This window comes from Amia ocellicauda, chromosome 9, assembly GCF_036373705.1.
Source record: "Amia ocellicauda isolate fAmiCal2 chromosome 9, fAmiCal2.hap1, whole genome shotgun sequence".
Taxonomy (NCBI): Eukaryota; Metazoa; Chordata; class Actinopteri; order Amiiformes; family Amiidae; genus Amia; species Amia ocellicauda.
Window position 1 is genome coordinate 26,516,752 of NC_089858.1, and position 11,305 is coordinate 26,528,056.

Below are 11,305 nucleotides of genomic sequence, written 5' to 3' on the forward strand. Positions count from 1 at the left end.
ACACTTTTCCTTCTGGCAACCTTCTGTGATGTTGTATTTTGGTCTTGATACGTAGGAAGTGAGGAAGTGAGGAAAATGCTGACCAAAGGGTCTCATTAAAGTTCTCTGATTGTTGCACAATAACGCTATATACACATTTCTTTGGACCATCTTTGGAATGTCAACACATAGCAAATGCAATTGTGTGATTTTGCATGGAGTTTTGCAATATATTTTGTTTAATCTGTTTCATTTTCTTTATATTTAATTTCCATTCTATGCATTTTATTATATGAGAATATTTGTCCTGTGGAATGGAGTGCACAGGATGTTGTATGCTGTTATTCCACAGTCACCTTATCTTGCTGCTGTTTCAGTCCATTGGATGTGCATGTGTGTAGAGTAATTTAACTGGTTTTGAGCATCATGAATGTTGTGTATTTAACAGATACAAATAAAAGAAAAGAGACAAAAACTACCAAAGAACAAACTGCTTTATTTAGACTTCAACAAGACATCAGCATGGTGCAGTGTATGCTGATCACAGCTACCATTTTACTGCACTCTTCCAGAAGAGTATATAGCTTATTGAAGAGCCATTATTAATGTTTAATATAAGCTGTATAATATTTTACATTAATATTATAAATAATGACGTGTGCAGACTTGGCAAATTGGATTTATTAGTAAAAGGCCAACGAAGCAGTTGTTAAGGATACACCCTTTCTTAATTCCGCTCACTGCTTCTGTTTTTCTATGATAAGAGAAACGGCCTACGAATGTGTATCGCCCATGGGTTTGTCCGTTTGTGGATTTCCTGTTTCTCCTCTCAAAGCTAAAGATGTTACCTCATTGTTAAGAAAACCACAATATCTACAGTTTGTATGCTGTAACAGGACTAGACATCTGGTTCCATGAGGACCTCCTCCCTCGGGAAGGGCAGCCTACAGGCTTTGCGGAGCTTGCATCTTTTGAAGCTTTTTGATTGGACGAACGGTCACAACATTCAACATCATTTTTACATAAAAGATACACTTGTGTTTGTAAAAGTTAAGTCTCACTGAGGGACACTTCCAAGCTAGCTTGATTAAAGTTCTATATGTGTTATCTCAATGACTTTTCCAGTTATTTCCCAGAAGGGTTCAACACTTATATATATATATATATATATATATATTCAACATACGGATTCCAACATTTACCATCTGATCACATACATCAATAGCAAATAGAAAAGAAACTAGGCATCATGACACCAAATTGAATAGCAGACTGCATTTTACTAACGCATCTTTTAAAATAAAATGTATTTTATTTTAACCCTTTATACACTACAATGAATATCAAATTATAAGATATTATTGAAATCACATACATCAACCAAAGGCTTCTGTAAACGTTCATTACCATTTCACTTAAATATATATATATATATATATATATATATATATATATATATATATATAGAACAGTGTCTTGTCTTGAACAGAAAATATATAGTTCAAAAGCTTCTGCTGAGATGAGGAAACTAGGCAGGGCAGTAAACCATGTGTAATATTGTTAAAACAATTATACACATTTCCATACAACTATCAATTAGCTAAAGAGGTAGGATAGATGTATTTTCTTAATTATTACTTGTTCTCTACTTCAGATATTCCCTCACAGGCTCTCCATGAGACGTACGAGTCTTTGAAAGGAAAAAACGGGTGTGACTTCATCCTACAAAACAAGAGACACAGACAGGGATTCAGTATTTGTATCTTAAAAGAATATTCTCAGTGTATAAACATTGGAGGAGTAAAAGTCTGGGTTGGAAGTTTTGCTGAGGGAGACACCAGAAAACATTTACCACAATCATTTTTGCACTTTGTATTTTTAACTAATGGAAGAATGACGTAATGAAGACAATAGCTGTCACAGGAATGTTCCAGAAAGGCAAATAAAGAATACTTAGCAGCCCTTTTAGAATTGCTATTGATTCTCTGATATTAGTGGTTTGATTTTCCTTCATTGAAAAAACAACTGCTTCATAAACATAGAAACAATGTAACAAGAGGAAGTTGGCACATGCTTACTCCTCAATAATACAACACCGCCAGCCTTTGTCCAGACTCTTCAGGGCTTTCATATCGTCTTCATCCAGAAAAAAGTCAAACACCTACCAAAACCACAAGAGCGAGAATGCAAGTATATATTACTGATATCAGGCTTGGGATCAATTAAATTAAATCAACCCCAATTCAATTCATTTCTACATCAATTCCATCAATTTAATTCCCCCTCTAGTGCAATGCATTCAATTCAGAAAACCAGTCTAACCAGAATGTTTTTATTGCAGCAACATGTGCCTTCATGTTTAAAAATAAGAATGATGTACATTTTATATAGTAAAATAATATTTAAATGTTACAAAATATTGTGTAACAAGTGTGTTTTTTATTATGTAGGATTAGAATTATTTTTATATTTATTTGCACTGATTGCTAATGTTATTTATACAATGGGTTTTAAAAATCAGGAGTTTAACCTTTGAATTTTCAACCTGTGTCTTGGGTTTCATTTGAAGGGAAACTGTGTCGACCCACCTGATCTTTAAAAGCCTGTGAGGGTGTGTGCATAAGGCATAGGGTTAGTTTATTCCCCAGGTTCTTGGTTGCTATAGCCCTGGCCTCAGTGTCTAGATGTTACAATGGGTTACTATGAAAACTAAATTGTGAAAACCTCAATTATAATAATTAGTTATTTAATTAGTTAGTTAATTGTTCGCAAGATGACTCTTCTATGTGTTTAAACAAATATCAATGAATCCTGCTGTGTATCATGCCATACTGGATCTAATGAATTGTGAATAAGAGTTAACATTGTGCTGGAGGTTACACTCGCAGGAGTACATTTAATAAGAGCAACAAGCGATCTCTTTCTCATGGAAACTTCAGCTCTAATCAGTTCATCAGTCCTGTTGTCACCAAATTGCAAGTACACATGCAGACTCTTCCAGAGTTTTAAAAACCTATTAGGCAAATTATGACAATATTTACATGACAATATTGCTTTTACTTAGCAGACATGAAATGAAATTGAGGGTTCCAAGCCCTTAATAAACATCCAATTAAATTCCAACTATGATTGTCTGAACTCCCATTCATGATCAATTCCTCAGTTGCTCACACTTGAATTGGAATTAACCCCAATTCTGACTGATATCCAAGCAAAACCCACCCAAATAGGGAACACAGGCCTCTAGATGTTACAATGGGTTACTAAGAAAACTAAATTGTGTAAACCTCTATAATAATTATTTCATTGTTTGCAAGATGACTGTTTAAACAAATATCAATGGATCCTGCTTTGTATCATGTCATACTGGAACCAATTAATTGTGAACAAGAGTTAAGATTCAGATTACAATTGACTCGTATGACTATAATAAAAGTAATAGGAGCAACAAGTGATCACAGGCTTCAGCTCTAATTAGTTCATCAGTCCTGTTGTCACCAAATTACATGTAAATTGTGCAGACTCTGCCAGAGTTTTAAAAACCTTACTTAGCAGACATGTAATAGAATTGAGGGTTCTAGGCCCTTAAAAAACAAATCCAATTAAATTCCAACTATGATTGTCTGAACTCCAATTCATGATCAATTCCTCAGTTGCTCACACTTGAATTGGAATTAACCCAATTCTGACTGATATCTAAGCAAAACCCACCCAAATAGGGAACACAGTTTCAGTATGAGGAGTTTGATTAAGAGCAAACCTGGTTAATGCCAAGTTCTGCTTTGCCATAATGTGATGTTATTTAACTAAGATGGCATTTAAGAGATGAAGACACTGCGGTGCAATAATTTACATTTTGAAGCAAGGATATTAAATGCCAGTCAACAAAAAAAAAAGACTGGACAGCAGGCCTTAGCCTCCACTAGCATGCTTTCCTTGCTCAGCTTACCTTGGTGTTTTCCAGAATGCGTTTGGGGGATGCACTTTTTGGAATAACTGCAATATCCTGCTGCACGTGAAACCTCAGTAAGATCTGCAGGACAGAAGGTTTCAAACAGGGAATCATGTGTTTGCCAGCAGAAAAAAAGACTATAAAACAACTTCAAATGACTGATCAATCTGACTGTATTGTATGTGCAGAGATGTCACCTGCCCCCATAACTCCTGGACAATCTATGACAGTTGAGACTGTTCAAATTACTTGTCAGCAGAACTGATGTTTAATGGTTTTCTTCAGTCTCACCTGAGCTGGAGTCCTCTGGTGTTTCTTGGCGATGTCATTGATGACAGGGTCCTCCAGGAGTTTCTCTGGGTCAGTGGCCCCTCTGTGACTGCAGCCCCGGAAACAGGTTGCAAACAGCATAAGAGTCTAGTCATTGGCTGTGTTTTCATACGTGTTTCAGGCAGACAATATTCCACACTTTAAGTGATAAATGACAATGGGTAAGGCTGAATTACAACAGCACGGCTAAATAGACAAGTCCTTACCAATTATGTTCAGAAGAGCTTGCCATACTGCTCAGTCTGAGCTGTTTGCCATAGTGCCTACTTCCACAATAATTACATTTGGAAAAAAAACTAAAACATAATGACACTAACATACGATGGAAATGTATCTTTATTTCCATTTCTGTCCATGTGCATGTGTTTAGTGCTGCTCTCCAGTGTGTACTGTCACCGCTTTTGTTCATTCTTTTCACTAATGACTGCCAGAGTGACCATAACAACTGCCATCTTGTCAAATTTACAGATGACACAGCTCTCCTCTCACTCCTTACAAGGTCTGAGCAAGACCACAGCCCCACCCTTCTGGATTTCATCAGCTGGTGTGACTGCACTGCTGGAGCTTAATGTTTCAAAAACAAAGGAAATTATCATTGATTTCAGAAGGGAACCCCCCAGGATGTCACCGGTGATCATCCATGGCGAGGAGGTGGACATTGTAGATAGGCACAGATATCTTGGCACCAACTTCAATAGTACTCTGAAGTTTGATCACAACACAGACTCCAAAAGGCTCACCAGAGACAGTACTTTCTTAGGAAACTGAACTCATTCAGTGTCCATAAATCTATAATGCAAACATTCTATAGTTCTTTTAATTGAGAGCATTTTGTGTTTTTCAATCACTTGCTGGTTCACATCCCTTGGCCTCAAGACCAGGAACCGCCTACAAGCCATCATGAGCACTTGCTCCAAGATCGGTAGAGTGCCTTTTAGGAGTCTGGCCTCTTTTTATGAGCAGCAGGTCAGGAAGAAGGCACATAACATCCTGGGGGACAGCACTAATGTTCTCCACCCCCAGTTCCAACTGTTCTGTCTCAAGTGATCCACTAACAAACGCAAGGCATCGTCTGTCCCAGAGGCCATTCGTCTGGTTAATAGGGCTATGAAATTGACTACAAGAGATCCAGTGGTATCCTCAGGACAAATTCGATTATTTTAGATATCTGAGTCTGTAATACTGCACTTTGCAATCTATACAGATGCCTCCACAGTATCGACTACTGTTTTTTACACTTTCACTGTTATTATTACTTTTAATGCGTTGTGTTTTGCTATGTGTTTGTTTGGTTGTTATCTTGCTTTTGGCGTGAATATGTGGAATGTTGGCCTCTTTGAAGCACTGCTGGCAACTTTAAATCAAATTGCCCCTTGGGGACTAATAAAGTTCTACTGTATTGTATTATTGTATTGTATTCTTTATGAGGTTCAGTAAAAACATTTTAACCACGCCACTTGAAGCACATCCTGAGTACAGTCTGAATGGCAAACTCATCTGAAAGCACAGCCATTGTCTAGATCTCAGGGATCTGTCAACTCAGAGTCCCTGCTAAGGTAAATGCAGGAACTGACAAACTTTTTCCATCGCTTTTCCAGTTGGGAAATGTTGGTACACATGACAAAAACAGAAAAAACTTCACAAAGAAATATGCAGAAAAGACACACATTACAGAGTCGACTAATACTGATTAGACACTTTGTTAAGCAGAAAAAGTAAAGCGGGTAGAGAGAGCAGTTCAAACAACTGCACAAGTTCAGACAGATTGATAATGTATGGGAGTCAGGAATAATACTAATGCAGTGTACAGGTCATACTTACAATTCTTTGGGCCTTCCGGGGCAGCCAAAGGGACTAAAAGCGGTCAGAGTGATTTTGTTGGCTTTACAGAACTTCACAAGGTCTGATTGAACCAGGTATGGATGCAGCTCCACCTGCAAGAGCATCAGTAACAGGACAGGGGGTTTTCAAGATCAGGCAACAAAAGTTGAGGCTTACCAGCCATAACATTATGACCACTGACAGGTGAAGTGAATAACACTGATAATCTCGTTATTATGGCACCTGTCAGTGGGTGGGATATATTAGGCAGCAAGTGAACATTTTGTCCTCAAAGTTGATGTGTTAGAAGCAGGAAAAATGGGCAAGCGTAAGGATCTGAGCGACTTTGACAAGCGCCAAATTGTGATGGCAAGACGACTGGGTCAGAGCATCTCCAAAACTGCAGCTCTTGTGGGGTGTTCCTGGTCTGCAGTGGTCAGTACCTATCAAAAGTGGTCCAAGGAAGGAAAAGCGGTTAACCGGCCACAGGGTCATGGGTGGCCCAGGCTCACTGATGCACGTGGGGAGCGAAGGCTGGCCCGTGTGGTCCGATCCAACAGACGATTGAGTATCAATCCAATCCAATCGAGCATCTGTGGGATGTGCTGGACAAACAAGTCCAATCCATGGAGGCCCCACCTTGCAACTTACAGGACTTAAAGGATCTGCTGCTAACGTCTTGGTGCCAAATACCACAGCACACCTTCAGAAGTCTAGTGGAGTTCATGCCTCGACGGGTCAGGGCTGTTTTGGCGGCAAAAGGGGGACCTACACAATATTAGGCAGGTGGTCATAATGTTATGGCTGATCGGTGTATATGACCATATTAATTATTATTACTTTTGCCTGCTATCTGACAAAATACTCTAAATAGGTATTGTACTTTCTAGAAAGCAGATGCAATTAATTAACACTGAGATGCCATATCTTGTGCTGTCATGAATTGCTGCTGGGAAATGCTCTACCTGATTGACAGCTGGCGGGATCTTGGCAACAGACAGCAGCCTCTGCAGCTGGGAGATGTTGAAGTTGGACACCCCGATGCTCTTCACTCGGCCTGAGCTCACCAGAGACTCCATTGCCTGGAATACAACGCAGCACTGAGCTTCAGACCCATCAACTACAACAGCAGATCGTCAGACACAAGGAATTCTGCACACACATCTGAAGGACTGGAACATTGTTTGTTCAAGCAGCTTTCCTTGAATTGCCAATATATAGTTGGCATGAGAAACTTCTTAAGCCTATCAAAGTGTCCCACTTAAATCTGTGTGGATTAGCTGCTGTTGTGTGGGGTTTGCAGACAGAGCAATATTCAGGTACAGTGTACGTGTTCGGGTTACCTTCCATGTGTCCACATAATCCGTGTCAGAAAACAGAAGTTCCTCATCTTTTTTAGGGAATATCTCATCTCCTTGTCTCTGAAAAAGAAACTGGTGAAACTCTAAGGCAGTTAAGCAGTTTTTACCAAGTCAAGGCAGACTTGGCAGTCATAGCTCTCCTGATTTTGTTTAAAACAGAACACAATATGGAGAATTAAGCTGCTTAACCACAACCTACACACACAAACACACACAAATGAAATGTCCATTTACATATCCAGTGGTCTTTCTTCAGCTGCTGTAGTCACATACTATATGACTTTTCAAGAAGAGAGCATGAGCAGTTACCTGCAAGGCCATAGGACTGTGCATTAGGTAGAGGTCGACATAGTCCAGCTGCAGGGCTTCTAAGGACTTGTTGAAACCCACAAGCACGTCTTCAGGGGAGTAGAAAGTGAGCCAGAGCTGCACAAACACCAGCCAGCAGTGAGTTAAACATATCAGTATATACAGACTGAAAGTTAAAAAAAATTACATTAGATCAGGGGTGTCAAACTCTGCATCAGTGCCTTCTGTCTTCAGTTCCAATAGGAACTCTCAATTTCTCAGTTAATTTCTTGACTTTCTCAGTTGGGCTTATTTAAGATTTTCACTTTTCAATGTTACATCTGATTACATCAAATATATTGATGTCTCATGTACCCACAAAACATTTTGGAGACTGGAGAGCAGTGATAAAGTCATCCAGTTGATAATTTAATTAGACCAATTAATCTAAGAGCTGGGTTGGAACAAAAACCAGAAGACACTGTTTTGTTTAGCTTTGTTTTGTTTGTTATCCCAAAGGGGAGACCTTTCAGCCCCACTCTCTTACCTTGGTGACAATGAACAAGTCCTCTCGTTTTACCTTCCCCTGTTGAATTTGGGCTTTAATGGCTTCCCCTATTTCGGCCTCATTCCTGTAAAGGTAGGCTGTATCGAAGTGTCGGTATCCAGCTGTAATGGCTGTTTCTATGGCGTCTTGAACACTTCCAGGTTGTTTGTTCTGCAGCAAACAGAAAACATATTTGTTATCATTGATGTCTTCAGCTCCAGTGATGTTTTCACAGTTTAAAGCCACACACAGGGATAGTTCCTCTCATTTCATAGTTTATTATCAAGAATTCGGGAATGCATGTAACAATGGCTGTATTCACAGAGAGAAATCTGTCTACAAATTAGGAATCAAACATTTACTTTGTTTCCCAAGACTTGTGTAGGCAGCTCAAACTATCTTCTCTGTATCAAGCAGAAAAGAAAAACTAGTCTGCTGTAATACTTGATACTGTTCAGCTAGGTCCCACCATAAAAATGGGACACATGCAGAGTAAGTTTCAGAGACATTGTATTTATGTGTATTTATGGAGTCATCGAAAGACAAGATCATAGCGGTTACTGGAACTGAATTAATAACAGGATCCAAAGGTCATATAAGTACAGTTAAAAGTTAGACAACAACATGTATAAGGCTGGCTCTGAAAAATCTGTCTTTCATTAGCATCAGAATTTATGTGGGGACACAAAACAGATTTTAAAAGGTCATGCAAGTGATGTCTGTTGTGGAGTGAGTACCGAGTCAGGAATTTAGTTCCTTCCTTCTCCCTTGTAAAAATAAACCTTTCCTCTGAGTGAGCTGGTTTTGCAGGAAGAGACCCACTTTGTTTCCTGATTTACCTGCCATGTGCCCAGACCCAGCAGTGGCATTTGCCTCCCATTGTTGAGTTTAACAGCCGATTCTAAAATGCTGGTCATGTGTGCCATCGCTCCTCTTTCTGCTCTGTGTGCCAGGTTCTGTTTAAAAGGGAGGAGGGAGGAAAATAAATATATCAATTGTAAAACCAAAGGGAATTACATGAAATTAAGTCACATAAAATAAAGGCAAGGTTTGCATTGTCCCATTTTCTCTCAGATATATTTGATATTTATTTAAGTACAGAACTGAGCTGAAAAAGACTTCAGCATTGCAACCAATAACCAATAAGCCACAAACCTTCCACCGAACATATAGACACACACACTCACCACAACAAAACTAAAAACAACTTTTACAAATCCCAGAACAATGAAGACCTACAGAAAGGTTGCTTATATTGTAAATTGGAGAGCTCTGCATTTATACTTTGCCTTTAAAAAAAGGGATTGCCTTTCCAAGGAATCTGTACAATTAATAACTTGTTCTGCCTTGTTGGGTGATGTAGAATCCAATAGCAGGATTGACACCAATCAGGCTTGAACATGGCATAGTATTAATATTAAATCAGGAATGTCTATGCAATACTAAACTTCAGGTAGGGTGTAGCATTAATGGCACACTTTATACTACGCCCCTGCAGATCCCAAAGTTCACAAAGACAGATGTTTGTGTTCCTCCAGTTGATCAATATGCAGACACAACCTGAAATCAAAAGACCTTTATTTAAAAATGAATATTATATAGTGCAACCATTCACCTTTATTTCAAGATGAATATTATAACACAGTGGGAGATGTCTGGGCTCTCATTATTATTATTTATTAATTTATGTATTTATTGGCAGATGCCCATATCCAGGCGACTTACAGACTATAAGAGCATTACAAAAGTGCAATAATACAGTATAAAATTAGAGATCAAAACATAATACAATGACAAGTTCAAAATTGCATAGTAAAGTGCATAGGTAAAATAAAGAGTTAATATAAAATACAAGTCCTACATCCTAGATTTTAATATATGCAGTCGCCACAAATAGCTAAAAACTGCAGGCAAGATGCAGTGAAGTCATAGTTAAAAGCTAATGGAAAGGGGCACAGGGTAAATCACAATAAACAGTTTGATGAAAACATTATATGAAGTGAAAAATTACAGCAGAGATTAACCACTCAGGGGAATAAGAGACAGTAGACAGAAGAGACTTAGAAGAGGAGGTATGGTGCAATCATTCACAAATACTTAATTGGGAATAATACATGTAGGTCTAACAACAACACAAACAAAGTAATTAAAAACATAAAAGTATAGCTTTTTCAGAGCCCTAACTACGCTTTCACCAGTTCTCTATCTGTAAAACAGAATAATAAACAACAAAATGAAGTAAACCTACATGGTATGGGGTCTCGATCAGGATTGTCTTCGGCTCTCCTACTTTTTGTAATTCCAAAACAAAGCTCTCTTTGTCCACCCTCTCTGTGCTCTGTCACAAAATGAGGTCAGACACCACAGCCGAGTTGTCTTTAAACCAGCAGTCAGCTGAGAAGTAGAGGAAGTTTGTGGTTAGCTGACTGGTTGTGCTCATGTGGTGCTGGCAGGCCTTCTCGGAAGTTGATATCTAACTATTAGATTAGATTTTAGGTTACATGCTGCATTATAGTAGTACATTTTCAAAAGGGTTTTAAAAGAGGACACTGATTTAACAACCTTAATCTCATCTGGAAGTCTGTTCTCCCTTAGATCTAAGTTTCAACTCTAGAACAGTCAATAGATATTTATTTGCAAATCTTTGATCTGCAAACTAACTAGTCAAATAAAGGGCCTGTAGGTTAATACAGAATAAACGTACCTCCAATATTCCACAGGGAATTAACTTCTCAGGTTCCTAATGTTGAATAGTCATCAGATTTTGGTGACCTGTGTGTGTGGAGGTATTTGGATTGGAAATGGGTGAGACACATTCTCTACTTTAGCAACTGCCGAATTGTAAACTGACAGGAAACTATTTATATAGTACTTCTACTTTTGTTTCTTTGCTGTTGCTGTACGTTTCTATAAGGAAACTGCTATACGATCACCATATAAGGAATTCATTAGATTCAAGCTTGTGTAAGATACAATGTACAACCCCAATTCCAAAAAAGTTGGGACAGTATGGAAAATGCACAAAAA

At 38.5% G+C, this 11,305-nt stretch overlaps 1 protein-coding gene across 4 annotated transcripts; it reads right to left on the reverse strand.

The window, feature by feature from the left end:
* Nucleotides 1–455: 455 nt before the first annotated feature.
* LOC136759095 (aldo-keto reductase family 1 member B7) lies at nt 456–10,662 on the reverse strand. 4 transcript variants are annotated; one of them, XM_066713928.1, is made up of 12 exons: nt 10,527–10,662; nt 9,757–9,838; nt 9,118–9,234; nt 8,279–8,449; nt 7,753–7,869; nt 7,426–7,515; nt 7,048–7,164; nt 6,083–6,195; nt 4,223–4,310; nt 3,929–4,012; nt 2,058–2,140; nt 456–1,701 (listed from the first exon to the last, which is right to left on the reverse strand). In XM_066713928.1, the coding sequence occupies exons 3-12, from the start codon at nt 9,202–9,204 to the stop codon at nt 1,614–1,616; spliced, it is 1,038 nt and encodes a 345-aa protein (XP_066570025.1). In that variant the 5' UTR covers nt 9,205–9,234; nt 9,757–9,838; nt 10,527–10,662; the 3' UTR covers nt 456–1,613. The 4 variants fall into 4 exon arrangements, with proteins under 4 accessions (XP_066570025.1, XP_066570024.1, XP_066570027.1 ...); XM_066713927.1 differs by lacking the exon at nt 9,757–9,838 and having other exon boundaries at nt 10,527–10,661; XM_066713930.1 differs by lacking the exon at nt 9,757–9,838 and having other exon boundaries at nt 7,426–7,503; nt 10,527–10,658.
* Nucleotides 10,663–11,305: the final 643 nt, after the last annotated feature.

Excerpts from the sequence above, each read along its gene's own strand:
- LOC136759095 (XM_066713928.1), bottom strand. The coding sequence starts at position 9,204 with ATGGCACACATGACCAGCATTTTAGAATCGGCTGTTAAACTCAACAAT. Across the intron at positions 4,013-4,222 it reads ACCAGAGGACTCCAGCTCAG|ATCTTACTGAGGTTTCACGT; the intron begins GTGAGACTGAAG and ends TCTGTCCTGCAG. Across the intron at positions 1,702-2,057 it reads CGGTGTTGTATTATTGAGGA|GATGAAGTCACACCCGTTTT; the intron begins GTAAGCATGTGC and ends CTTGTTTTGTAG.